At 44.1% G+C, this 26,164-nt stretch overlaps 4 protein-coding genes and 1 non-coding gene across 7 annotated transcripts in view; 2 read left to right on the forward strand and 3 right to left on the reverse strand.

The window, feature by feature from the left end:
• Nucleotides 1–144: 144 nt before the first annotated feature.
• On the reverse strand, nt 145–4,419 carry rex1bd (required for excision 1-B domain containing). 2 transcript variants are annotated; one of them, XM_061078030.1, is made up of 5 exons: nt 4,303–4,419; nt 3,740–3,822; nt 3,362–3,566; nt 649–737; nt 145–405 (listed from the first exon to the last, which is right to left on the reverse strand). In XM_061078030.1, exons 1-5 carry the CDS (start codon nt 4,303–4,305, stop codon nt 336–338), a joined length of 450 nt encoding a protein of 149 aa, XP_060934013.1. In that variant the 5' UTR covers nt 4,306–4,419; the 3' UTR covers nt 145–335. The 2 variants fall into 2 exon arrangements, with proteins under 2 accessions (XP_060934013.1, XP_060934012.1); XM_061078029.1 differs by lacking the exon at nt 4,303–4,419 and having other exon boundaries at nt 3,740–4,086.
• Nucleotides 4,420–6,284: 1,865 nt separating this feature from the next.
• fam78bb (family with sequence similarity 78 member Bb) lies at nt 6,285–8,655 on the forward strand. The gene is made up of 2 exons (XM_061078725.1): nt 6,285–6,652; nt 8,133–8,655. Exons 1-2 carry the CDS (start codon nt 6,285–6,287, stop codon nt 8,653–8,655), a joined length of 891 nt encoding a protein of 296 aa, XP_060934708.1.
• A 3,229-nt stretch (nt 8,656–11,884) lies between these two features.
• On the reverse strand, nt 11,885–19,381 carry slc35a3a (solute carrier family 35 member A3a). 2 transcript variants are annotated; one of them, XM_061078770.1, is made up of 8 exons: nt 19,004–19,381; nt 18,642–18,851; nt 17,484–17,638; nt 17,191–17,313; nt 14,924–15,098; nt 13,814–13,932; nt 13,537–13,670; nt 11,885–13,420 (listed from the first exon to the last, which is right to left on the reverse strand). In XM_061078770.1, exons 2-8 carry the CDS (start codon nt 18,829–18,831, stop codon nt 13,330–13,332), a joined length of 987 nt encoding a protein of 328 aa, XP_060934753.1. In that variant the 5' UTR covers nt 18,832–18,851; nt 19,004–19,381; the 3' UTR covers nt 11,885–13,329. The 2 variants fall into 2 exon arrangements, with proteins under 2 accessions (XP_060934753.1, XP_060934754.1); XM_061078771.1 differs by having other exon boundaries at nt 18,937–19,381.
• Nucleotides 19,382–19,668: 287 nt separating this feature from the next.
• On the forward strand, nt 19,669–19,740 carry trnah-gug (transfer RNA histidin (anticodon GUG)). Its single transcript has one exon. It is a non-coding gene; the product is annotated as a tRNA-His (tRNA).
• A 1,664-nt stretch (nt 19,741–21,404) lies between these two features.
• notch2 (notch receptor 2) overlaps nt 21,405–26,164 on the reverse strand; it is a 43,947-nt gene continuing 39,187 nt past the window's right edge. The window contains exons 33-35 of the mRNA XM_061078769.1: nt 25,982–26,129; nt 25,626–25,723; nt 21,405–24,697 (exon numbers count right to left, since the gene is read on the reverse strand). Of these exons, the coding sequence (XP_060934752.1) occupies nt 23,273–24,697; nt 25,626–25,723; nt 25,982–26,129 (1,671 nt within the window). The 3' untranslated portion in view covers nt 21,405–23,272. The remainder of the gene's footprint in view (nt 24,698–25,625; nt 25,724–25,981; nt 26,130–26,164) is intronic.

Genomic DNA, 26,164 nt, shown 5'->3' on the forward strand with positions numbered 1-26,164 from the left:
TAGAATGCATCAAGTAAACAAAGATGGATGAGCTTTTTAGCTTTACTCACTTGAACTATTTACACATTTCATCAATTTCACTGAAACGTAAGCCTTTCTATCTTTTTTGCTGAGGCATGCATACACACACACACACACACACACACACACACACACACACACACACACACTAAACACACTGGAATAAGACTGCAGCAGAGAGCAGGGTGGAGCCAGAGGGGGGGGTCGATAATTGCAGCTGAGGAGAACAAGATGGAAATTGCAGCAGGGCCGCATTGACCCGTCGCTGTGTGGTGATGTGAGGGCGGCAGCCGGCCCCATGGGGGGGTCACCTGTCAATCACACTCTGAGTCATACTTCAAGTCCTGCATGATCTCACTCAGAGCCTCTTGGTTCTTGATGATTCTGGAGGACAAAGGAACACAAGGCTGTTGTTTAATTACTTGCTTCTTTGACAGTTTATTTTCCAATCAAACGACATAGGTGACTCAGGACATGGTTGTTAAATAACAGACACAGGGAGCTCATGAGCCCCTGAGCAGCTCTACCGCCGACAGCAGGTTGTAATTGAGCGAGGAAACGTTCAGCGGGGAGCCCAACACAGTAAACTCAGGGGGGGGGGCGGGGGGGGGCGATAGCTGCTCTTACTCGTGCTTGATCTCCTGAATCTTGTCTTGACAGCCCTCGTCCTCCGGGTGATCCTGGGCCCGCTGCCTGGCCAGCTGCAGCTTGGCCGTCTGTTGAGGAGGCACATCAGAAAAAGATTTATGCAAACCATTCATCAGCGGAGGACGGAGCGGAGACAGGATGGAGGATGGACTCTGGGATAATAGAAGCTTTATGACGTTACTTGCGGAGAGGAAGTTGATTTAATACTATAAAGGAGTGTAAAACTTTATACAAAAGTGCTACACATCAACACCAGATGTATGAGACGCTAACTGTTCAAGAATGTGGGGAATCACCGGAGTTGTTAACCTTTTAACACCAGTCACAGTAAAACTGTCTCTGCAGCCATGATGAGCGTCACACACACACACACACACAAACACACACACACAGGTTTAATGTCACCGACTTGAAACTGTCTGATTCTAACAGAAACCGTATTTACTGGGCAGTCGGCACAAAAGACTAATATTTCCAATCAGAACAACCATGCACTGTTTTCCTGTGAATACTTATAACATTTATGACTCAACCATTTGCATGAAATCATCATAGGACTCTTTAACATGACAGTGACAGATGCTGCTTTAGGAGCATTTAATACAGAAGAGCTGCATCTACTATTTAAGAAGCTGAGTGATCTCCATGTCCACCCTCTCGATATGAAATGGTACCAAATCAAGTGAGAGAACCTGGAACCTTGAGCCTCCCAGGGTTGTGTCACTTCAACTGTCCTTTCCACTTTATACACTAATGAGTGAAGTTACAACAATAACAATCACATCCTCACATTCCCAGAGGAGATGGCCAGCTTAGCTTTATGGACAAAGGACAGTGATCTAACTCTACTATGTTTTCAGATACGAAGGTTCGGCGAGAGGACGACCCCCTCCTCTTGACTGTTAAACAGACAGAGGAGGTACTAGATTTCAACTCCTCCAACTCAAAATAGTTCACACTGTACACTTCAGTAAATCTAGACCCGCTCAGATGTACTCGGACATGGCCGGCACTTGTCACAGATGTTCCCAGGCTCCATAGAATTTCACTTTAATCATGTCTGAGACCAGGGAAGCCCCAGAAGTATGATTTCAGTAATACTGGAACCAGTAATAGAAAGCATGGAAACATAATTTAATTTACCTCATTAATAGCCCTTGTAGAATACGTCTATTATGGACGAACCCCCATCACCTACTTTGTGGCTACATGAGCCAATGTTTTAAGGTTAGGAAAAAACTCAAGTTTTAAATACAGGGTTCTGTCGGCCTCTTATCATTTACTTTAAGAATCTGAGCTCCGTTAACCAGAATGACTGCCTGGGTCAGACTGCACAACACATTTTCATTTCCTCATTAATGTCCTAGAGTAGAGGGAGGGTTAGGGGCTGTTGGAATAATTCATGTTGATGCAATATTTTGTAATGACTCCTAAAATGCCAATAAAATATGTTTAAAAAGGACAGAGGAGATGGTGGGTGAGCCCTGGGCAGCCAGTCAGGGACCACAGGCCTGTGGGCATCAACGTCACCATCTCACAGCTCGGCCTCAGACAAATAACCTGGTGGTTTCATCTCATTGACCGGGACCCCTCAACACCCCTGTGCACAGCTGTTACAGAATACAACAATGACTGCACTTCCCACATTGACTTTTATGTAAGTCTTTTATCAGGATCTTTTATAGAACCTTATCAGATGTGGCACTGCAGCTTGGCTCAGTTTATTCAAGTTCAAATGGGTCAGAGTGATGCAGACAGTGTGGACGATTATAGGGGTAAAGCATTAAACAGCACACATCCCTAAAGTCTATTTACGAACAGGCTGCCCTAAGACAAGCCAATAGGATAATAACTGACCCATCACACGTTCTACATGTCTAGTAGCAGCTAGGACGCCCTCAGGCAGGAGGGTCAGAGGCCCTCATAGCAGATACAGCAGTTAATCCTGATGTGGGGGAAACTTTTGAATAACAGCAGATGAAGCCAGGATGGGGACTGGATCTTTTAGAGTTTTTTAATGGAATCTGTAATGTTTTCTGCATTTTAGTCTGTTTGAATCTTGGTTTGCCATTACTACTTTCTATATGTGTAAGGTTCTTAGATCCCTTTAGAACCTTGTTCATTATTTATTAACACATGTCTATATTTTCTGCAGGAAATAGTCTTTTTATGGCAGCAGGGGCCTTGAAGCTTGATGAAATGTTTGCAGAAGAACTCTGCCCCCTTGTGTATGAACAGAGTAACTCTATCAATCACTGATAAAATGCTGTGAACTTTTACACAATTTAACATGACATTAGTTTTAAAATAAACCTGAAACATCCGTCATGGTACGTAAAGAGAATGTTCGAAACACGTTTATATATTGATTATTACAGATGATTGTAAAAGTTGTTATAAAGCAATATCATCAATTAATAACACAGTAAAGGTAAAACGTCAATTAATGAATGCCTCAGTGCAGAGTTGCTTATTGTTAATTATGTTTGTTTGTTGAATATCACTGTTCTGCTGGGTGTATAACGTCCATGTCAAAAAGCAGGTGTACCACCAGGTAACATGTTATCAATGCACCATGCAACAGTGCATGCATGAAGCAACACTGTGCATAGTATACATTGTTACATACTTGGTGTGTATTGTTCTCTGGTCTCTGTCTGTTTCTCAACCTGATGTAAAGAGCATTTCCTACCAGTTCCAGTCTCTGCTTCTCTTTGCTCTGCAGCTTGTCGATGTGCTCAGAGAGGTCTGCCCGGTCCAAGTCATGGTGCAGCTTGCCCTTGATCTCCAGCACTTCCGTGGAGATGCCACAGAACGCCTGCGTTATCTCGTGGACCAGCTGCCTGTAGTGGTCGAAGTCGTAGTGAGGCCCAGTCCTCAAGTAGGCCTCATGTCCTCTGGCAGGTGGTCAAGCATCAGCCAAAACAACAACAAGAGAGGGAATATGTGAAGCACATGTACATGAGGCATATAATTCACATTTCTCTGTTAATTAATGTGCAAAGGAAGTGGATCCCAGACGTCCTTTTCACAGTAACAACAACTGCCTCATTAATGGATCTGTACTTACTCTTCAAAGAGCCGATATGTCTCGACTCGCTCGGACTGAAGAAGATAAAACCTCTGGATGAGGCTTTTAAAGTCTGTAGGGATCTGCACCGAGGAAATCACGTGGAACAACATTAAACAGGGAGAGGGATCATTTACAGAGCTGAGAGGAATCTCACATGTATTCAGGTGGAAATGTTAAAGCAGATTATGTTACAGCTTAACACAATTATCTGTATTTGAATTCAAAATGTTAAGTTTTTTTCATCACTTTGAGCTTTTACGATTTGTTATTGACATTTCATATGAGACTTGACTGATCTAAAAACGACTTTTACTTTAAACCTAATATAACAGGCTATGCTTAGCCTTGAAGAACTCTAAGTAACCTGGAACTTTACTTGTGTTTGTCTCTATTATTTTAGAATCACGTTAAAGTTAGAGCTTAACAGTAAAAAGGAAACTGTACCTCTGACTCTGAAGAGCAGCCTGGTTAGCATTAGCCTAGCTTCCTGTCTACTGTGGCACATGTGTCAGTTCTCAGCCTCGGTAAGTTTCCTGCTGAACACAAAGTCAAACTCTTACCATGACGACCTGTGGGGGGGCAGCGCTGATGATGTTTCAGAGTCTATAACAGAGACATGATCCTGGTTTTCATCAACTAATCGTTGCTTCCACTCTGTGAATCAGCAGCCTGGGGCCCCGCCTAGTCCGGAAATGACGAAAGAGCACAGCGGACAGGAGTGGACTTCAAAATAAAGGTTTGTCATGAAACATCAGTATGTTACAAGGATTTGGCGATGATGATGACGATGAAACGGACAGATACATTTTTGTTCAATAACACGAGATAGCTTGAGTCTTGTACTTGTTAAAGAAAATCCCACATTGAGTCTGGTTCTTCCAGAGTTCTTTTCCAGTTCAATCCAAAGGTGTTTGCTCGTTATGGGAACTGTTGGGTTTGTCTATAATGTTGTCACGTCTGGTTATGATTTGGCACAAAAGAAATCAAATTGAATTGAGCTAATATATATATACAATCTACCCGTCGCCTTAAAAACAAAGCTGGGCAATATAAAGAACATATCTTGTTTGTATATCTAAAATAACGTTATTATTTTATACATTGTGATGCTTGAGAAGTTTGGTTGTTTTTGATATTAATCCTAGTTTAGCAAGCAATTCAGGATGTAGGTTGTGTCTTCATATTAATAGAATTGTATTATATTTACCCATCTGTCAGGTCAACCTTTGTGCCATATTGTCAGATAGTAAACATGTGCCTTAGAGGTGTTGTGACAGTGGACATTTTTTTTTAAATAGAGATACATTTTAAAGCAGTTTAAAGTCCTTCAAAAACTCTATCCATCTATCTATCCATCCATCCATCCCTTCTTAACATGCAGTTGGTGCTGCTTTTATTTTGAAAGATATCACAATGGCTGCCTATAACCAATCACATGCCCTCCTGTACAACAGTCTCTTCATCTCTTATATTTAATTACAGAGTGTATAATCAAACTGTAACTATGTCAGAAAATAAATTGATATTTTGTGAGGAGACCATATGGACCATGTGACTTCAGAAATGACCAGAGTGATGTGACATGCGACCTGTTGAGTATTAAACATGAATAAATCCCCAAACTGTGCATCAGGGGGCTTATCTGCTGCTTGTGTGTGTTTATGGGATTACAAAGCATTATTCCAACATGGAGGACACAGCAGCAGACCCTCCTCCGCCTCCAGCGTCCCTCCGCCGCTCATTGGTCGGCTCAGCCTCTTCAGCACCACGCAGCCTGAACAGCGACAGTCCGCCGGGCAGCTCCAGCAGAGGAGGCTGCTCCGCTCGGTTACTATGACGATATCCATCTGACTGTTGTTTTTTTTTACCTCTAATGTCATTGTCTTCTCCGGCTGTGTCGGGTGTGTATCACCGCCTCCTCGTCTCTCTGGGTTGTGACCGTGAGGAGCCGCGTCTGTCTCGTCCAACTCCCCGGGAGGAAGCTCGCTGGGTTTCTCCACCATCACTGATGCTCGGACTCGCAGGTTCGGTTTCTTTCACCTGCTTTCTCTTCCGTTGGGTCGCCAGGCAATGACGGGCTGTGACACCCCGGCTACAGGCAGCAGCAGCAGCGTCAGTCACGCCGGGCGAGCACCGGGTTCCCCCCCCAGCGCCCCGCCGGCCGCCATCAGCTCCCCGGCGGCTCCTGTGACATGACAGCTCGCGGGAGGAAGAGGAGGGTTAGAGGGAGCGGACGGATCGGATCCCAGAGGGGAGGGCACAGCTCGCAATCAGAGAAGATATATGATTGTGGATTTTTTTCGGTGACACTGTATTAATCCGTGCAGGGTGTTTCTCTGGAGAGGGGTCGGATCGCGGGGTCAGCGGGGGGGCCCCCCGGGAGCCGCTTCGTGTCCCCTTGCGTGCACAGCAGCAGCAGCTGACACGACCCGGACCCCCCTGCCCTCCACTGGAGCGTCGTTGTGATTCTGTTGATTTATTTTCGAGCGGGGGCTATAGTGTGGTACAGCACCCACCTTTGCCTTACAACCAGTCCCGTCTCATGCACAGCCTCATACTGGTCGAGTCCCAGTCAGCCGCGCTGTTCCCCGGGCCCGTCCGGCTCACCTGGCTGCTCCTCACCGTCTCCCTCACCTGCACAGACATGGGCTGCATCCAGAGCATCGCCTGCAACAAGTCGCGCATCAAGCGGGAGAACATCGTGGTGTACGACCTGTCCGCCACCATCGACCACTGCCCCACTGTCATCGAGGAGAACTCGCCCATCGTGCTCCGCTACAAGACGCCCTACTTCAAGGCGTCAGCGCGGGTCGTCATGCCGCCGATACCGCGCAACGAGACCTGGGTGGTGGGCTGGATCCAGGCGTGCACCCAGATGGAGTTCTACAACACCTACGGGGACGTCGGCATGTGAGTTTCGCACCTCTGGTCACCTGCGTCCTCACGGCACCCCTGGGCTCTCACACACAGATATGGCCGTGCGTGCGTGCGTGCAGCGCTTGGATGCTTGTGCACAACAACATCTTCGTGCATCACACACCGAGCAGCACCAGAGGAGCATTTGTGCACGCAGCAGGTTAACTGTGCACGTCGGCCTCGTTCACTCAAACGCCCACCGACAGATTCTGTTCCTGTGACTTTGGCACCCAAATAGGAAAGCTGCTATTAGAGGAGCTAAACAACAGTTGCTGCTCTCTCACACACACACTCAATTTGTTGCCCACGGAGGCATGTCCTCCCCCACACCCCCACATTATCTGGAGGGCACTCATGAGGGGGTGTTTAATCCTGCTGGGTTTATAGAGAGTGGGTGTAAGGCTGAGAGGATGGTGGCTTAGATAGGGTGGGGTGTCATCCAAATAGATGGAAGGGGGCCACAGGGAGACAAACTGTTTGGTGCAACAAAGAGATGATGATAATCCGCTGGTACGACCACCAGATACCATTTGCAGGCGCCTGCTGTCCTCTTAGCAAGCTGGTGTCTAGATGGGGTTTTAAAACTCTAAATGAAATCAGCGTATTTGCCTTGTGAACAAAAAAATTACAAGAATTCCAACAGACACAAATATGTGCCACTACTTTTGTAATTTAACAAGTGAGATGACAAAGATAAAAGCAGAAAGTTCACCCAAAGAAGCCTCAGAATATTTGACATTTCTGCTTGATTGAAAATATTCGATTTCTTTCAAAACATTGCCAAAATAGTTAAATCATTTTTATGTGGATCTACTAGTTCAGCAATCCAGTTTCATCACTATGTAAAAATGTTTTTTTGACCAGGAATATTTTTATAGATGGAAATGCAAATTCCATCATCCACAGGTCCTCATGAATTACAACAAGAAATGATAAATGTACTTTATTCATATTTTGCTTTTCTCTTTTGCACTTTTTCTACCACACAACACTTCGGTGTTCAGTGTCTGGCCCGAGGACACTTCGGAATGCAGACTCTATCCAGGGATCAAACCACCAACCCTCTAGTCAGTGGATGACCCACTCCACCTCCTGAGCCACAGTACTTACATAGTATATGCTATTCATATGAATGATAAAAAAATACATTTTCCTGAAACAGCTGGGCACTATAATTTGTAGCACACATTACTCAAACAGGATTAGGTTGTTTTCAGCTGCAGATATGAGGCTCTAATGTGTATTTATGGCTCCAGGACTGTGTGAAATCAACTGAAAATAAACCCCAGTGCATGCTCATCATACTGAAGGAACAAGTCACCCAGTGCATTAATGTAGATTTTTCTATTTTTTTTACATGATTTGTTGACAGGAAGGAAAAGACAGAATCTAATCAGACGTATCATTTAAATGCACACTGCAGTTTCCCTGAATCCCCATTGATTCCAGTCTCATACTTCCTGTCTCGCTGCAGGTCGAGCTGGGAGCTGCCTCAGCTGCGCGAGGGCCTGGTGAGGGCCATCAGCGACTCAGACGGCGTGAGCTACCCCTGGTACGGCAACACAACCGAGACTGTCACCATAGTGGGCCCCACCTCCAAGCCGTCCCGCTTCATCGTCAGCATGAACGACAATTTCTACCCAAGCGTCACCTGGGCCGTGCCGGTCAGCGAATCCAACACGCCCTTACTGACTAACATCAAAAGGGACCAGAGCTTTACCACGTGGCTGGTGGCGCTCAACACCACGTCCAGGGAAAAGATCCTGCTCCACACCATCAAGTGGAGGATGAGGGTCGATATCACGGTGGATCCGACCCTGCCCCTGGGCTCCAGGGCCAGACTGGTGGGCCGGGTGCATCAGGAGCAGCCTCGGGTGCTGACCCGCATGGAGCCCATCCCTCTCAACGCGATGGGGAGGCCCAACGCCAACGACGCCCAGGTTCTGATGTGGAGGCCGAGGAGAGGGCCTCCGCTTGTCGTCATACCGCCCAAATAAGAGCATTGAGGGCGTCCGATTGGCTGAATCCTATCACAGTTGGCCACATCTGCAGCAAAACAGCTCAAAAGATAATCAGAGAGATTGAAAAACAAACGGAGATCTATAAGCAGGTCGAAGCAGGTCGCGATTTTTATAAACTGCCGTTGGCACAAATAAGAGTTGTGTGCGTGTTAAATCTTGAGGGGACAGCTGCCTTAATTCCCCACCGCTGCCTTTGACGATCCAGAAAGTATGTTGGCCTCTTTTTCAGGTGCTGTTAAGCTGTTTGGTTGTTCAGGATTTACTTCAACAGCCCCAGCACAACTGAGCGAAGCTTTGTATCACTGAAAATCTGCCACCGGTGCTGGGAGGTAACACAAACCTGTACTGTAGCTACTCTGGTCCAGAAAGAACGAGTTTTAGAACGGTTGTGTCGGCCTTAACGTCGACACAACCCTGACCTGCACGGTGCAAGAGTGCAAACAAGTTCATTCATAGCAGACATAGATAACTGGAATATCAACTGGGATGATACTGGATGATGTGATTTCAGGCATGATGCGAGTGTGTTTGTGTGTTTTCTATAATGGAGCCCCAGGGTCAGGTCCAGGCTTGCTGCTTTGTCACACCAGACTGCCTCACACACACTCACACACACCAGGGGGGTGATTACGTTGTGTACATGCATCCTCAGAGCTATTTTGCTTTTTACATATCACAGAAAATGTAGAAATCACAGCTTGGAGTCGTATACGAAGCCCTGCAGCAGGATCCCCCCCCCCCCCTCTCCCCCCTCCCCATCTCAATCGCTAATGGCCAGTTCATCCGAGCTGCAGAGCTTCTCCCTCCCTGCCTTTTTGAAAGCCAGCGATGCCTGTGTTGATGACAGTAGAAACCAGGTTTCACATTTCCCCCCCGTCCCATCCCATCACACTTGTGAGGTTTGCTGATTTTGTACGTGTCTGTCCACAGTGGCTGGTTGAGGAGACAAACGGAGCCGTGCTGTACGTCTTCATTCGGTCAATATTTGTTGTTGAAGAACAGAGATTGTGGTGAAAGAGAACTGTATTTATACTTGAAGGATTGGTTCAGCCAAAATGACAAAAAACATGTCTCTAATTTGCTTATAGCCCGCCGTGCAGCTTTTCACTTTTTAGGAACGTAATTGTGCAAGCTTTGAAATACTGAATCCATCTGTGAGATTTCAAACAAAAGAAGTCGTGAGCTAAACGCTAACAGCTGCATGCTAACTTGCCAACATTAGCTTATTAAAACCTATTATATAATTAAACAATTAATGATGACGCATGTGAAGTTACTACAATTTATCAGAGGGGATTTGCCATAGACTTTATACAAAGATGGATGATGCTTCTTAACATCCTCTCATTCTGCAAAAATGAAGGCAAAACATTCTGAATACAGCGTCGCCATTTTGCACTTTTGATTTAATTTAATTTATGATGCGGCGTCTGTGCTGTAGTCATGAGTACACACGCTCGACCAATCACAAGTCAGTCACAGTTGTCAATTTTATTGCATTAAGTAACTTATCAAAACCAAACTCAGAAGTTAAATTAGCACTTGAATAAACATCAGTGTGATAAGAACTACCTGAAAGGACAGAAAGCATCTTTAAGAAAATGATATTTGATGCACTTGATGTCCCACCCACTGACATGAGGCAGGATTTATGACCTTTACTGCAGCAGGCCACTGGGTGGTGATAAAAAGACATTTTGGGGCTGCTGTCATGTCATCCATCTTCATATACAGTCTATGGGAGAGACAGAGAAATGGTGCTATGCTAGGAAATTAACCACTATCCAAAACCAGTAACAAATAGTCCTCATAATCCGCAGACTTAGTTACCAGCAGTTTTAAGAAACACTGATTCTTAGGTAAGAAAGTATTTATATTATTCACAATATCTGAAATTATGCATGTTGATTTTTCATGTAATTCGTTGAAGCTCTGACTGGTTACATTTGAAGTATTTGAATAGAGTCAGAAATCTCAGATATTTCAAAACCAGGTTCTTCGCACAAAATTCTATGCACTGCTAGAATTAAATGAGAATGTTTTTTTAGTTTTTGGTTGAACTAACCCTTTAAAGATTGTTTTAGGTATTTGGTTTACACAACTCAGTATCTTTTTATAAAATGTGTTTTGACGACGATCCTTGAAAATAAAAAAGCAGAGTGCAGCTTACAGAACAGGAGTCGGAGAGTAAAATGTTGCCGACTCTTTTCCAAGAGGTTTACATGCTGCGTTTTCTGTTGGTGCGCACTCAGCCCGCAGTAAAACAGGTCATGCTGAGCTGCTGAGCTGGTGTAGATGAGACAGAGATGAAGAGAGACTGGAGGACGTAAACCATGTTATTTTACCCCTGCTGTTCATTTCTCTTGGTGCAAAACCGAACAAGCCTTCACGCACACACCTCATCTAGAACCACACTAGAGCCATGATCACCAGGAGGGACTGTTCCGACCTGCAGCACACTCAGCGTGGACAGTGGACATTTGAACAACATGCCTATTGTAGCCATGACACAGGAGCAGTTTGTACGTCTGAGAGCCCACACTGACAATCAAGGGGAAACCATCGGGAGAAGCACCTTTCAGGAGGAGAAACTAGGAAGGGTGATCCTCCGTGGTTTTTGATTTTATTCAGAGACTTTTTTAGGGTGGAAACAAAACAAAAACTTTTTTCACAAGTTGCCCCGATTAAAGCAAGTGTCAGAGAACATAAATTTCTACTTGATTATGAAGTCGCACACTTGCAGTCTGTGTGTATCAGGGCCTCAAGTGTCTTTTACAGTAACAGATGTGCCTGAGGACTCGGGCAGAGCAGGTGCACGGCCCTTCACGAGGAGCTCGACTCATTCGATCCCACTTGTTCTGCTGATTTACTGGAGTGTAATGCAGCGACTGTTCAAAACCGCGACGTGGTAAAGGTGGTTTACAGTGTTACAACATGAAGAACGTGAAACTGCCGTGGTACAGTCCTTTCTCTCAGACTGTCTGGCTTTTGCATGCAGTGTTTTTAAAACTCATTAAAACAAATGCCAAATATGTCAGAGTGTGAAGTTATTTCATGTCCTGTCGTTTGCAGCTCTAACCATGGGATTGAATTCTACCCAGCAGATTTCACTGTAGTGCATTGTAGTCCAAGTATAAGATGTAAATGTGTGGGTAGTACGATAGAAAACATCAGGGAGGAGACAGACAAATATATACACAAAGAATTCAAAGTTTTTCTTTTATAAAAGATTCACATCAGTGATTAAAATCATGGAGTTATCAATTATACCCGCTTTATCCCAAAGAAAGTAGTTCAAGACAAAATACTCCAATCAAAGAGTACAGTCCCAGGTAACCTTCCATGTAAGGTAGGTCATCTGATGTAATCAGTTTTCATAGCTCAGACTTTACTGAGCCGCATTCAGTAACGTTTAGATTTCTCTTCTTCGAATCAACAGAATATAAAGTTACACAAGCACAGGTCACGAGGTCGATGTCGATAATCAGATGCTTTGAAAAGTCATGTAAACTTTTGTTTAATTCATTAACGAATAAGGTGAACAAAATTCATTTAGATTTACTAATTCATTATGATATAAATGGTGCCAAAATTTACATCAAGTCATCATTTCAGGTCATAAAAAATTACCACATTAATCAAAACGTCCTTTTAACGTCAAAAATCTGTCATTAAATAATAATCCACTTCCTTGTTACGACCTCCAACTGCATCAAGTTAAATTATTCATTTTATTCACACACCCAGATTAGAGACAGACCGGAGCCATACACACTGATCTGTATACGTTATCAAAGACGCCTCAGTGACTATATGTTGCCTGGCAACAAAAACTGTTTCCAAAAATAGCTGAACAAAGGGAAGCGTGCGAACCATAATTCAGATAACACTGGTTCTGACGACTTCCAATGCCAATGTCTTTGTGTGATTGATCGTTTTTTGCCCCGGAGGCAGGTGTAACGGAAATCCCCCTCAACCGCGGCTCCAATGCTAAGATCGACTATTCGCATCCTGAACCATGAGACTGCTGCAGTATCGTACACAGCTTTAGAGAAAGCAACGGCTGGGAAGGATCAACTCATCTGTCAGAATGTTAGATATCACAACCATGAAGTGAACGAGCCGACAGCTACATCCACACGACATCTAAATGTAGTATTGCAGAATGAGAAACTCCTGTCTGTCTGTCTGTCCTCTGAAATCTTTTATTGTTCGGGTGTATCAGTGAGTGTCAGTCAAACAGGTTCTTAAACACAATCAGTCGGTCCAGTCCAGAATGTCTCTCCAGCCCTGGAGGGGATTTATGATTATCTCTACAGCGGCAGTTAATGAAAGACAAGAAAAACATACAATCCTGTTTCACCAGTGTTCTTCTCTCACTGGTTACTCGTCCAGCTGAGGCACTTTTGGTGTTTGAGACCAATCACAGTGTTGTGCTTGCTGCACTTCTCCTGTCCCAGCCTGCTTACCTCCTCACCTCCAATTCCTCCGCTCCTCCTTTTGGCGATCACAACATAAGATAAAGACCTTTCCCCCTCTTTTTTTTTTTTTTTTTTTTTTTTTTAAATCCCTGTCCTCTTTTCCCCTCCTCGTCCTCACGCTTCAACAGGACCTCCAGCTGCTGTGGTGGTGTCAGCCGTGACTGTCCTACTACGCCCTGCTGGGGTTGGGGGATGACTTGCCCTCGTAGCCATACAGGAAAGTGGCCGTGATGACCAAAAGGGCCCCAAGGAAGAACACGCTGTGGAAGAGAGCAGACGCCTCAATCAGCTTGAGAAGTTGCGATTCTGAGAAAGAAAAACTGAGATCATAAAAAAAAACTACACAGAGGGGAGAAAGAGTGATTGTTTCCTCTACCCAGTGGGGTCGAAGTCCTGCAGCCAGAAGTACGATATGACAGTGGACATGATGATGGAGAGCGACGTAGCAAAGCCCTTGAGGATGTTGTCTGCATACTTGATGACTGCTGCTATGACCAGACCTCCCAGGGCCTGAAGAAACAACAAACACACAGACACAGATGGACGAAGGCACGACCTGCACAGGCCGACAGGGAGGCGAGCAAAGGGTCTGTTGCTACAGAGGCAGGAACAGTTCTGGTGAGAAACATCTATTGCAGTGAAGTGAGAGTTACCTGCAGCGCGACAACAGCCCAGGTGACTTTATTGTAGCCCTGGAACATTCCCGACTCCTTCACCCTCTCTCCGTCGTAGGTCATCATCCCAAAGAGGCCAAACACCAGACCAAACATCCCTGATAGACACACAAACACGAACACACAGGAAGTGAAGGAGTGAGCTCAAGATCAGTCAATGCTTTCTATTACTGCCGTATCGCGCCACAATACAACTAAATTACAAGGGTTATATCGCAGGAAAAAAGAAGGTCTTAATAATATGAAAATGTCTTAATTTAATGAGAAAAACAGACTCTAGTAAATCTACGACATTTTTCTCATATTACAAATTTATTCTTGAAATGTCCGAATTTCTTTCATGTGTAAATGGCCCTTATACTCTGTCATACCACAGCTACCTTGTTTCTCTCACCCATGTCTCTAATAAGGCCTCTATTAACAATAATTGTTTTATTCTTTTGAATAATGTGAAAATAATTGTGAAAATAACCTTCAAATTGCTTTGGGGCAACGGGCCAAAACCCAAAATACCCGGTTGCCAATCTGACAAAACAGAGACAAGTTTGACAAATCATTTTATCGATAAGATTATCAACATCACTAATTGATTTTCCAAGTAATGTATTCAGCTCTAACTCCCTTTTCCCTCCATTTCCCATTTGATTACATCACCTTATAACTACTAAGAGATAACACGGCATTTTCTGCACTGCACTTGTTCTTGGCTCCAATACTGTAATGCAGGTGAAACAGCTCCACACTCACACCAGGGATCGCAGGAGACTGAACACATGCCTCACACGTTCCAGGGTAAAAATAAATCAGACGGGAACATTCATCTTAGCAGGAATGTATCGCAGGCTTAAAAAAAAATAATCCCAGCTGGATTTCTGTGCAGGGAAGAAAACTGTGCACGAGAGTTCACTGCAGAAACCTGGTGCAGGGGCCTGTTTCAATCTTCCTCATGGATGAATGGGCATTAATCAAATTAAAACGCTTGTAAAGGTTATATATATATCTGTCGTCAGCGTTTGAACACCTCTCTTCAGTATATTGATTTACACTTACAAATATCTGCCAGCACCAGACTGACTGATTCATACTGACCCAGCTGGATGTTGCGGACCCACACGCTCTGTTTGCTCTCCTTCAGAATCTTCTCAAAGTAGACGCCAGCGAAGCCGCTGGAGCAGCACGCCACCAGGACGGCTGCCACACCGATGAAGCCCGTGGACGGATCCTCCACCTCTTTGGCAGAAGGAGCAGCAGAGTCAGAGGGCCACTGCAAGCACAAGACAAAGGTGTAGATTCTAATAAAACACAAGGTTGAAAGCTCATTATCAGCCCTGGAGTCAAGTGGTTTAATCTCATCTATTTCATTTTCCAGATTTTGTCTTTTCAACTGATTCCTCCGATTTCATCAGCAGATGGAGTTACCGAGATATAGATCTAGAAGTCTGTGATGCTGGAACATGAAAATCCCCCACAAGCATTTTACTACCTTGCCGATTTGTTAAAATGCTTCACAGTGTGATTTCCTAAATTATGTGCAGCAGTAAGCAAAAAAACATGGTGTTAATGCAAAAGAAATAAATATGATCTAAGGGACCAATTAAGAAATATATTTTAGCAGTGTATATTTATGTATATAGATAAATAAGATATTAAAACTCATTTCAATAAGTGAAGTGAAAATGAACATCACAAACCTAGAAAATGAAAAGTGAAAATTAAATCCTGCATTGATGACACCTACTATTTCTTATCAGATCTGTTGCTCATTGGCTCTTCGTTTTTTATTGTAAGTGATATTGTTTGCAAACGGAGCAGTGACTCTGGGTGCACGCCCAATTTGGTTGTCATACCAAAGAGGATAAACCAGTTTCATTCCTGCACTCGCCCAAGGAACACAGAACGATAAGTGTTTTCTTTCTGGTTGATCCTGTTATGACGGTGTCTCCTCCCCCTCCTCCTCCACCGTGCGTCCGTGCGAGATCACACACACCACTGAGATCATGTCCGGTATCATATCAACTGACTGGACACCTTTATTGTTTTGCCAAGGAGGAGGAGGATGTGACTGTACAACCGTTTGTCTATTTTTTTTTTTACACTTTATCATTCATCAGCATACCATTAACACAGAGCAAATATTTAAACATCATAGCCAGCCCTCTTTGTTTTCAGTATTTACTTAAGTGCTCTTGGAAAGTGTTGAGGCACCACCCGCTGCTCTTGCACATCTTGATTGGACTCTGGCCAATGTAACGCAATAGCATGATTTATGATTTGCCCACACAGCTGTCTGTGCTGTACAGCTGAGGACGCACAGCAGAGCTACAGGCGAGCCTCGGAGGAGCTGGTTGCCGAGCTCAGAGACACTGACCTGAAAAGGCAACAAAGAAGTTTCCCAACAGCAAACATACACTGCTCACAGTGCAAATGCAGGAATGAGACTGATTCCTCCACGAAAACCTCCTCAAGGTTCCAACAACAGAAAAAACATCAAGACGTGATCACGCAGCCAGAGCAACTGCTTTGTTTGCAAAATGCTCTCTTACAAACAAACAAGAGCTAATAAGCAACACATATGCTAGGAAACTGTTTCGTGACCGCGGCATTTCTGTTTCACTTTTCATTTTTGAAGGTTTGTGGTGTTAATTCTAACTTCCTAGAGCTGGCTGCCAAACCTAGCTCCTGTGGGAGAAGGGTCTGAGAAGAGAAGTGAGATCAGGTCAGTGCTGCAGTGATGGCTGTCCTGGGAGTTTCTTCCATCTCCACACAGGATCTTTGGAATGATCAGACGGAGTGACCATCGAGTTCTTGTTCTTCTCACCTGACTGAATTTGGTCATGCGTCCAATTCTATGAAAACTCCTGGTTCTTCATGAGGCTGCAACTGGGTGGTGCCCTAATCAGATTGCCGGTGGTTCGATCCTCAGCTCCTTATGTCCCCATGTTGGGCAAGATGCTAACCCCTAAACTGTGTGAATTGATGACTATTACTACTTGACTGATTACCATGAAATGTGGTGGAGGGTATAACTATGACCAAGGAAGAATCCGTTAAATATTGGAGCGGATTCAGTTAAACTAGCGATACAACTTTCTTTAACATGGCGAGAAAGGACATTAGTCACAGTTATGTGCTCTCCAATCGCCATTCAAGTTCTGTAACACACTGAGGCTAAACTCTAATGGACACAAATGCTAATTACTAGTGGAATAAAAGGGTTAATTTAAACGCTGCTGCTCATAACAAGCACTCGCAGACGTCTTTGTGTTTGCTATTTTTCCATTAGGAAGACATTCTGTGTTTCTTGCGATGGTGAAGACAGATTTTAACATTCAATAGACTTGGGAGTTGTACCAGACCTGCACGAGAGCCACTCCTGCCATAAGAATGAGTAGAGAGAGCCACTGGTAGATGCCCAGCCTGCGGCCCAGCATGGACACTGAGAACAGAGCCGTGGTCAAGATCTTCAGCTGGTACGTCACCTGATGGAGGCAAAGTGGGAAAACTGTAAACAATAACAAAATAATCCATGTTCAAGAATGATGTGCTTATTGCTAAAAGGCTCAGAGAGACCAGACAGCTCTTCTGCGTGTTCCAGGTCATTTCATTTTCCACCAGTGGTTTCAAATCCCAACCTGCTCTCGTGCTGTACCTGGTACGTGGCAGCGTCGAGGTTTGACAGGGCGACGTACAGCAGGTTGTTCTGCAGGGTGTAGATCCCCGAGGGGATCGCCAGCTTCAGAGTTTCTATGGGTTTTTGGAGGATTTCCTGGCGCAGGATGATGTTCAGAGCTCTTAAGCTGTAATCTGAGGAGTGAAAACAACCAAGTCATCCAAAATGTTACTCAAGTCTGTGTGTATGTGAACTGTTAATGTACATCTGTAGATTTCTGCGTCACTAAAGGAAAGACGACGCAGCACCTGAAATCTTTTCTCTGTGGTATTACCTCCACCAAGGAGGTTATGTTTTCTCCCCGGCCAGTTGGTTAGTTTGTTTGTTTGGAGGATTACGTTAAAACCACCAAATGAATTTCTTCTAAACTTGGTGGAAGGATGGGAAATGGGCAAAGAGAGACCAACTTTAATTGTGGCACAAATCCAGGATTTGTTTTCACTGTTTGCAACATTGTTATCGGATGTTATTTGACATTTTCACAGATTTCTCATCGTAAAATCCATGGCTCTTGATGAAACATCTCAAGGGAACTGATTTCGATGATTTGTGAAGTTTGGTGCGGTTTAATTAAATTTAAGGGGACTGTTGGGCCTTGATGTGGGTATCTGCTCCAGTTTTTTATACCATTTTAGTAAAAGAAAGAAGGTTATGTGACGTTTTGGTGTATCTGTTGTTAATCAATGTTGATGTGTATTTCCTCCACCAAGGAGGTTATGTTTTCATCAGCTTTGTTTGTTTGTTAGTTAGCAGCATTACACAAAATCTAGATGACAGATTACCATGAAACTCGGTGGAGGGATGTAGTATGGATCAAAGAAAACATGGAATTTAGGTGTGGATAGAACTTTATCATAGATTTCCAAGGGAATCATTCATGGATCTTGAAGTAAAAAAATACATGCTTTTGAAACCGATATCTATGAGATCCCTCAGATTTAAGGGCAGTGTTGAGCCTTGGCGAGAGTTCGCAGTGTTATTCTATTTAACAGGATTGCATGGTTGATTAGAAACAACACAATCAAAATACATAGTTTCAACTAAGTTCTGACCCACTTTAAATAACATTATCAATTGGACCTATCTAATGTGATCACCAGGGGGTTATTCGCAGCCCTGCAGGTGATGCGGACTCACTGTGCTCCTTGAAGACGAGCAGCACACAGGCGATGATCTTCATGACCTCGGCCACCACCACAGCGGAGGAGGCCAGGTACCGCGGGCCCTCGGCCTGCAGGGTGCGGGAGTACCGCATGGTGAGCACCAGGGAGGTGGTCTGGAACACCAGCACGCCCAGAGACAGGTACTTCAGACGGGTAGAAGCCATGGCCACGGGTCGGTGGGCAGCTGGCCACGGAGAGGGAGGAAATGAGACTTTATAAGATGCAGCGTGTGTAGTTTGTGGATTAACTTCATGTTGGAGGATACATACGGAAGCACAGTGAGGAATGCAAGCAGGTGTTTACACAGTGAAAGAGGATTTCAGTCGCAGCTCTCACCCTCCTCTCTTTCCTTCCTTCCTTCAATGGCGCCCTGACAGCAACTTGACAGACGAAGCCAGATGTCTCTGGAGGAAAATAAAAGCCTCCTGTCCTCTGTCTCTGTCTCTGTCCAGGTACTGGAGGCTCGACCCAGGTGTCTAGACAGCTGCACCTCAGCTCCTGGTGTCCATTGACCGCTGAGCTCCGCGGATCTAATGTGCTCTCACTCCAGCTCCCCCCCGGCCCGGGCTCTCCCACACACCGCCACAGCTCGCTCCAACATCCCGCCGTCAGCCTCCGTCACAGCTAAAACCGGATTCAAACACCGAGGAGGAGGCGAGCGAGGAGAAGATCTCTGACATGCACGAAGTTCAGAGGAACTTCCGTGTACAGGGTTCTTCTTCTTTTTTCAATCAGAGCTCCCAGTGGGGGTCAGCGACACCCACAGGTCCGGAAACAAACTGCACTGCTCATTCGTGTCGGCCTCTTTTATTACGGCCCGAGCACTGACAGAGTGTGAGGCCCTATGGAAATTATAAGGATTATTATAATTTTTCAGGCAAATTAATTGTTTTTTTGAGGGCTTTAACATGCTCAAATTCTTACCAAAATTTGCAGAAATCTATTATATTCTGTAGCACTTTGATGTTCGATGTTGGTCAAGCCACGCCAGCAAACAGCCAGCCGTGATCGTATAGTGGTTAGTACCCTGCGTTGTGGCCGCAGAAACCCCGGTTCGAATCCGGGTCACGGCAGCAATTTTCAAGAACTGAATTAACAAACTGAGGTTGACGGTGGAGCAGAAATCTTAACGATAAATTCTACATATGTTCGAAATATGCTAACCCTAAATTGAAAGCAGAAATATGATATTTTCCACTTACGTGACACTTTAGATTTCCTCTGTTATTAGTAGAGAAGATTTTAGGTCATCGGTGTGAAGCGTTTTCACGTGTTTTACAATTTTTGTTTTTTTAAATTGAACGTTGTTGCATGGATGTGGCTGCAGACCTGTATCCCCACCACAGAGAGGCCTCAGGAACAAACTCCAAAAGTCTTAGCCTTTTGGAAGTCATGGAGGGATGACTAAAATAATTTATAATTCTTCCACGACATATAGAAAAAACATTACTTTCTCATAGTTTATAGTGTTTGCATTGTCTTTTTTTTAACGTATTTATTACTTTAAATCATAGCGTAGGATATGTTCTTTATTATTCTACACAGTTCCACCTGTCAACATTTGTTTGGAATACAACACATTGATTGTGTTTTTCCCAATTATAAATTCAAAAAGCATGAAGACAGAAGTCTGAAGAAAATAACTTCCACACTATAATGTCAGTGACGAGGGGGAGGGGCAGAGGTTGACATCATCTGTGTGAGATCTGGTCATCATCCAAAGTGGCAAACCGTGATCGTAACGTGGTTAGTCCTCTATGTTGTGCCCCCCGGGTCTCGGGAGCAAATTTCAGAAGCAAACTGCGCAGGATTAATTTAATTTAATTTTTTTTTTTTTTTAATTTAATCTTTTTTTTTTTTTTAATTTACCAATTTAAAAAATAAAAACCTGAATCACTAAAATCATTGTGATTAATATAAACACTATATTAAATGTCTAATACCATGTACAGAATAATATCATCTTGTGGTAAGTGATTCAGTGAGAACAGTTCATACAACAAAAAGCCTCAGGGCGTGCTTCTGTCTGGAACATTTTGTGCTCTCCTGTACTAATGTGTTGTACGTTTTGTTGTTAGTATTATACTATACCATTATCGTGTGAAGATATAATGATGACAACATGGAACCAATGACCCACATTTCAAATGTCAGAGTGATGTTGATTTATAGAAAATACAAACTACTGATTTCGACCTTGGTGATTTGTTCCTCATGTTGCTCAGGTTATTTCAGATCCATGGACCCAATTTAAACCAGAACATGTCGGATACACCGGTAGGTGTGGCTCAGGAGATAAGGCGGTTTGTCCAAAAACCAGGGCTTGGCTGTTCGATCCCAGTGTCCCCCACTCTGTCTCAATGTGTCCGATTCTGAAAATGCTGTACATAGATGCACTGTCTTAATGTGTCATCTAGACAAGAAGGGAGAAATATAAATGTATTTACTTACAATGTATCAAACTACAACCTGTAACTACCCATCAACCATATATTAATTTGTTGTATTGAAGTAAAAAAAACCTGTAAAGACGAAGCCGTAACTAAGAATCAAGTTGTTATGATGTGGTATGCCTTTGAAATAGTCATATTTTAAAGGAGCATGAATTCAACGTGATGTGTGATTGAACAGCATCCGTTAAAGGTCTAATTGAGGAAAGATTAAAAAATCTATGAAAAATGAACTCAAGAACATGATGAACACAGTAGCTACATCAAATAAGACTGAAGAGCAGAAATCTATGAGGATCTGGGCTTTATTTCAGTAAGCACATTTTTGGTTGATCATTTGGTTTATTTTTTTCCAACAGACAACTTATTTCATCAGTTTTAGTCTTCTATCGTATACAAACATGGTGACAACTACTTCATATGACATGTATATTATAGGGTATTTGGTTAACAGAAGAAAGTACAAAAAAACATTTTATATACAGAACATAAACACAGCCTTGCATATGTACGGAGCTAAAACGCTTGATACTTGTGAGAGAAGAAAATCCTGTTGACTGACATCTCCATGTAAAGCATGTGTTTGTTAAACTGCAGGGATTTCCTTAGTACAGAGAGTAAAGGCCTGAGGAGGCACTGGGAATATCAATGAAAGATTAATAATTTGGTTTGTTTACAGATATTTAAGTAATTATTCGAAACAAAGGGAACCTTTCCTGCTACAGGTTGCTTGTGCTTTGTGTATCGCTTTTTATAGATGATTATTATTATTAACAGGAATTTGGACTCAATGTACATTTTTTGGCTGAATCAAACTAAATTTGGTCTTAAAAACACTGATGTTCTTTGTTTAAGTCTCAAATGTAAAACAGTGAATGATTGTCCGTGTTCATAGAGCAGTCGCACAAAGCTATGCTCAACATCTACTTTAAGAAGAAAGATAACAAAAAAACATTATTAAACTGTACTCACCCCCAGACTTGGTTTATGAATCATGAGAATTTAAGAAGGTGCAGAGTTACACTGATTGTAGTTAAGCAAAAGGCAAAACTGGTTAAATGATTTTGAAAGAGAAACTATTTAGAAAAGAGGGAGTTTAAAGTTAGAAACATGCACCTCTATAACATTCAGAATCATAAAAGAAGTGCGAACAGTATTCATGTAAAAAAAAAAAAAAAAACACAAGAAAAAAAGTCTATGTACATCATACAACAAACTAAACCTGGTGGCACAACAGTACCAAGAGTGTGACGGAGCAAATCTGTTTGGAAAAATGTCTCTCAAGCCTATAGTGGCACCATCTGTGACAAATTCTGATTTTGTTTTAAAATCAATACTTTCTGTATTTCTGTAACAGTAACTGTCTTCAATATATATAATACATTGCCTGTTATGTAGTAAAAATATGCCTCTGTGCAGGTCTTTCTACTGTGTCATTTCCTCGGTGTTCGTCTTCCTTAGCAAGCCACAGTCTTTTATAAAAGTTGCCCTTTAGCACAGTAAAAAAAAAAAGCATGAATAAAAAACAATTAAGGCAAAAACAAGTTAGTTTTGCTTTGAGAATAAAAGCTTAACTTAATGTGACCCATCGTATTAAAAAAAGTAGAGTGAATGGTTTCAACTAGGAGTTAGTATCGGCAGGCTCATCACATGAAACAACATAAAGATAGCACATAACAGGAAGAAATAACAATGTCCTCCAAAGTCGATGCAGAACGTCTGCAGTCCATCTCAACAGTCTGTTTCTCTTATGAAACTCCAGCTGATCAGCGGTCAACAGTTCCGCGATGATCCCTCGATAAAACGTTTGTGTTTGGTGCACAGGCCCAAAAAGAAAAGTCCTGACTCAGATAGCAGAGGCTTGAAGTAACTACACAAAAAAACTGATTTTAGCTCACGATCGATTCCACAATTTTTGGTGTTGAGAAAGTTTGATATCTAGCTGATAATACTCTTAGAAACAATACACAGTTTTCTTAAGTGCAAAGAGGAGAGGAACACAATAAAGGGGGAGGTGACCGATAATAAAAATCAAGATCATACAAGGAGAACTAACAAGAGAGGTGAGAAAAGCACTGGATGAATTATTATGTGTTGTTACTCAAACTACTGAGAACCCTAAAGTCCGTCTATTTGTGCTTTCCTCTGGGCAGGCCTATGCAAACACCTGCATGTTTCCGAGCTGAGGCTGTTGAGAGGCCTGCTGCATCTGCTGCGACTGCGGCTGCACCTGCTCTGGAATGTGTGTGTGGCGGGATGACGGCAGTGCGTGGTGGGGGTTCCCCAGAGGGGTGGGGCTGGTGGTGACGTCAGACCAGTCTGAGTTGGAGTGCGGCGAAGAGGACGACCAAGGGTCTGGGGACTCCGGTGAAGGGGTGAGATATGGATGCTCGCTGGGCGGGTGGGCAGAGTGGCCGGGAGTGGTACCCTCGGAACCGGCAGTGGCGTAGCTGTGCTGGGAGGGGGGCGTGGGGTATTTATCCACAGGGCTCTGCATGGGCGGATAGGAGGGCAGTTGTCGGGGCTGGCCGTCGATCCCTCCGTGGCCGACGTTGTGTGGATGCTGCAGGTTGTGGGAGAGGCCGTGCGTCATGCTCATCTGCTCAGGCATCTGGTACATCATTCCCTGGCTGCAGCGGAGGTGGCCTGATGCCTGCTGGGGGCGAGCCTGGATCTGGTTCTGCCCCTGGGATTGTGTGACTTGTACTTGCCCTTGCTGAGGCTGCTTCATCATCGCCTGGCCTCCTCCGGGAGCCATCATCTGGAAGGTGACAATGGGCGGCAGCTGCTCTCTGCTCATGGTGACGTTCATGGGCGTCAGCATCGCACCCTGACCGTGGTGCTGGCCCATGCCTTGGTGAGATCCCCCCATCTGGTGCGGTACGAGGCCAAACATGTGGCCGCTGTAGCCGTGCTTGGCCATGCCCACCCAGCCCTGCTGCTGCCCCAGCATGTGGCTGACGGGGGGCAGCATCGGTCTGGATGTGGGGCTGCTCAGGAGGGGAGGAGAGTTTGCTGTTGAGGAGACGGAGCCGGACACATCGCCCGTGTATGAGTGTGGCGATTCCAGTGAGTCGACAGGTGACATGGTGACAGAGCTCTCTGGAAGTCCTCCTGCTGCTTTGACGCCGTTCGCAGTCCCTCCTCCCGCTGTACCTCCCCCACTTCCTCCCCCTGCAGCCACACCCGGCCCCTCGCCTCCCGCAGGCTTCTTCCTTCTCTTCGCCTTCATGTCCTTCAGCTCCTTAGCTACCCCGCCAGCACCTCCCACCTTCGCTCCGCCCCTCCTGCTCTTCTTTCCCTGAGGCCCAGGCCTCATGCCGATGAAGCCTGCTCCATTGGCACCACACATAACTGAGTTTCCTCCTCCGCCCATGTGGTTCGGCCCGTTGTGTGGACTGTGAACCAGATTGTACTGGTCCAGCAGGCGAACGATGTCATGATGCATCCGTTCTTGAGCAGTGTCACGGGGCAGACGATCCAGGTGATCGGTGATGTCACGGTTGGAATAGTGGTCGAGAAGAACCTGAGCTGCCTCGAAGCTGCCTTCTCTGGCTGCCAGGAAGAGTGGGGTCTCCTCCTGTAGGAAACACACAAATGGATAAATACATGTATAATATACATAATACGTGTATCAACACATGTCACAGAGTAGAAATTCAATGTAAATGTGTAGGCAAGTAGTTCAGTACATTCAGTCTATTCAAGGATGTGCAGTAATAAAGTAGAAAGGAGCCTCAGTGTAAGTGCAAACATGAAGACTTTCTCTGTCTTCATTCCCAATCTTCTTCCTCCCTCTTCACCTCTTCTAATCAGCTAACTGTTTGGTGTTTGCAGTAATCCAATCAAATTTTCAATCATCCAATCATGTTGTTGCTGTCAGGATTTAAATCTGCTCTCCTCTCTGTCGCTGTCAGCTGTCGTTTCAGTGATTCACTGAGACCCTCCTCCTCCTCCTCAGTCACCTCCAGTCTCCAGGTCAAGTGTCAACTTCATCTTGCGAACAGCATTATCTCTCGCTTATATCAGATCAATTTCTTCTCTCATCGTGCACGGCAAACCAATATATTCATTTGAATTTACTGTGCTTACAGAGATTTTAGTAATTGGCCCTTTATTCAGTTACTCATCTTTCTGATTAGTTATACGATTACTTTTTCTCCCATACAACCTTCAATACTTAGGTCTGCAGTTTTTAGCTTTAACAACAGGACATCCAGTTAATGACATGATGTTTAAGTGACAGTCAATCCTGTGTGAAGTGAGTTTTGAATAATACACAAACACGATACACAAAAAGCTGAATTTTGTTTGGAGTTTCACTTAAAACTTTACATTTAAGCAAAAGGAAATAAATCTGAGTATGAAAGTCTTTTTGGTTAATACTTCCTTCCTGATGCACCATTAATATAATACTTATACTGCTATATATTTCAATTTAACACTTTTCCAGTGAGGTAACTTTAAAACAAAATGAGAATAAGGTTTGAAAAAGAAGAAGAACAGACCTTATTGTCTTGCATGTCACGGTTTGCTCCATTCTTCAGTAGCACGAGAGTGGCCTCCACGTTATTAACCGCAGCTGCCCAGTGCAGAGCAGATTTGCCTGAAAGAAGTGAGAAAAAACACAGAAGCACATCCATGTTAACCAGAGTGAAATAATACCAAATTTAGTGGTCGAGAACTTTACAAAAAATTGCTATTCAACTAAACTTAAATTTACTGTCAGATTTGGATACTTTTCTGCTTAACAAGCAGGTGAATCTAGCTGATACCACAGGTTGAATTCAGTACAAGCTGTATTGCTGACCAGACATCCAGTACAACACAAGGACATTTAACCAAACAATTTAAGGTTCCTGACCGTGGTCGTCGACAGCATTGATGTCAGCGTGGCAGTGGATCAGCTCCTCCACCATGCCCTCCACAGCGAGCCTGGCTGCCAGGACCAGGGGAGTCGTGCCGTCATTCATCCTGGAATCTAGTTCTGTTGCACGATTACGGATCAGAATCTAGGAGACGACAAAGATACAGACACAACAGAGAT

The sequence above is a fragment of the Limanda limanda genome, chromosome 9 (genome assembly GCF_963576545.1).
Source record: "Limanda limanda chromosome 9, fLimLim1.1, whole genome shotgun sequence".
Classification (NCBI taxonomy): domain Eukaryota; kingdom Metazoa; phylum Chordata; class Actinopteri; order Pleuronectiformes; family Pleuronectidae; genus Limanda; species Limanda limanda.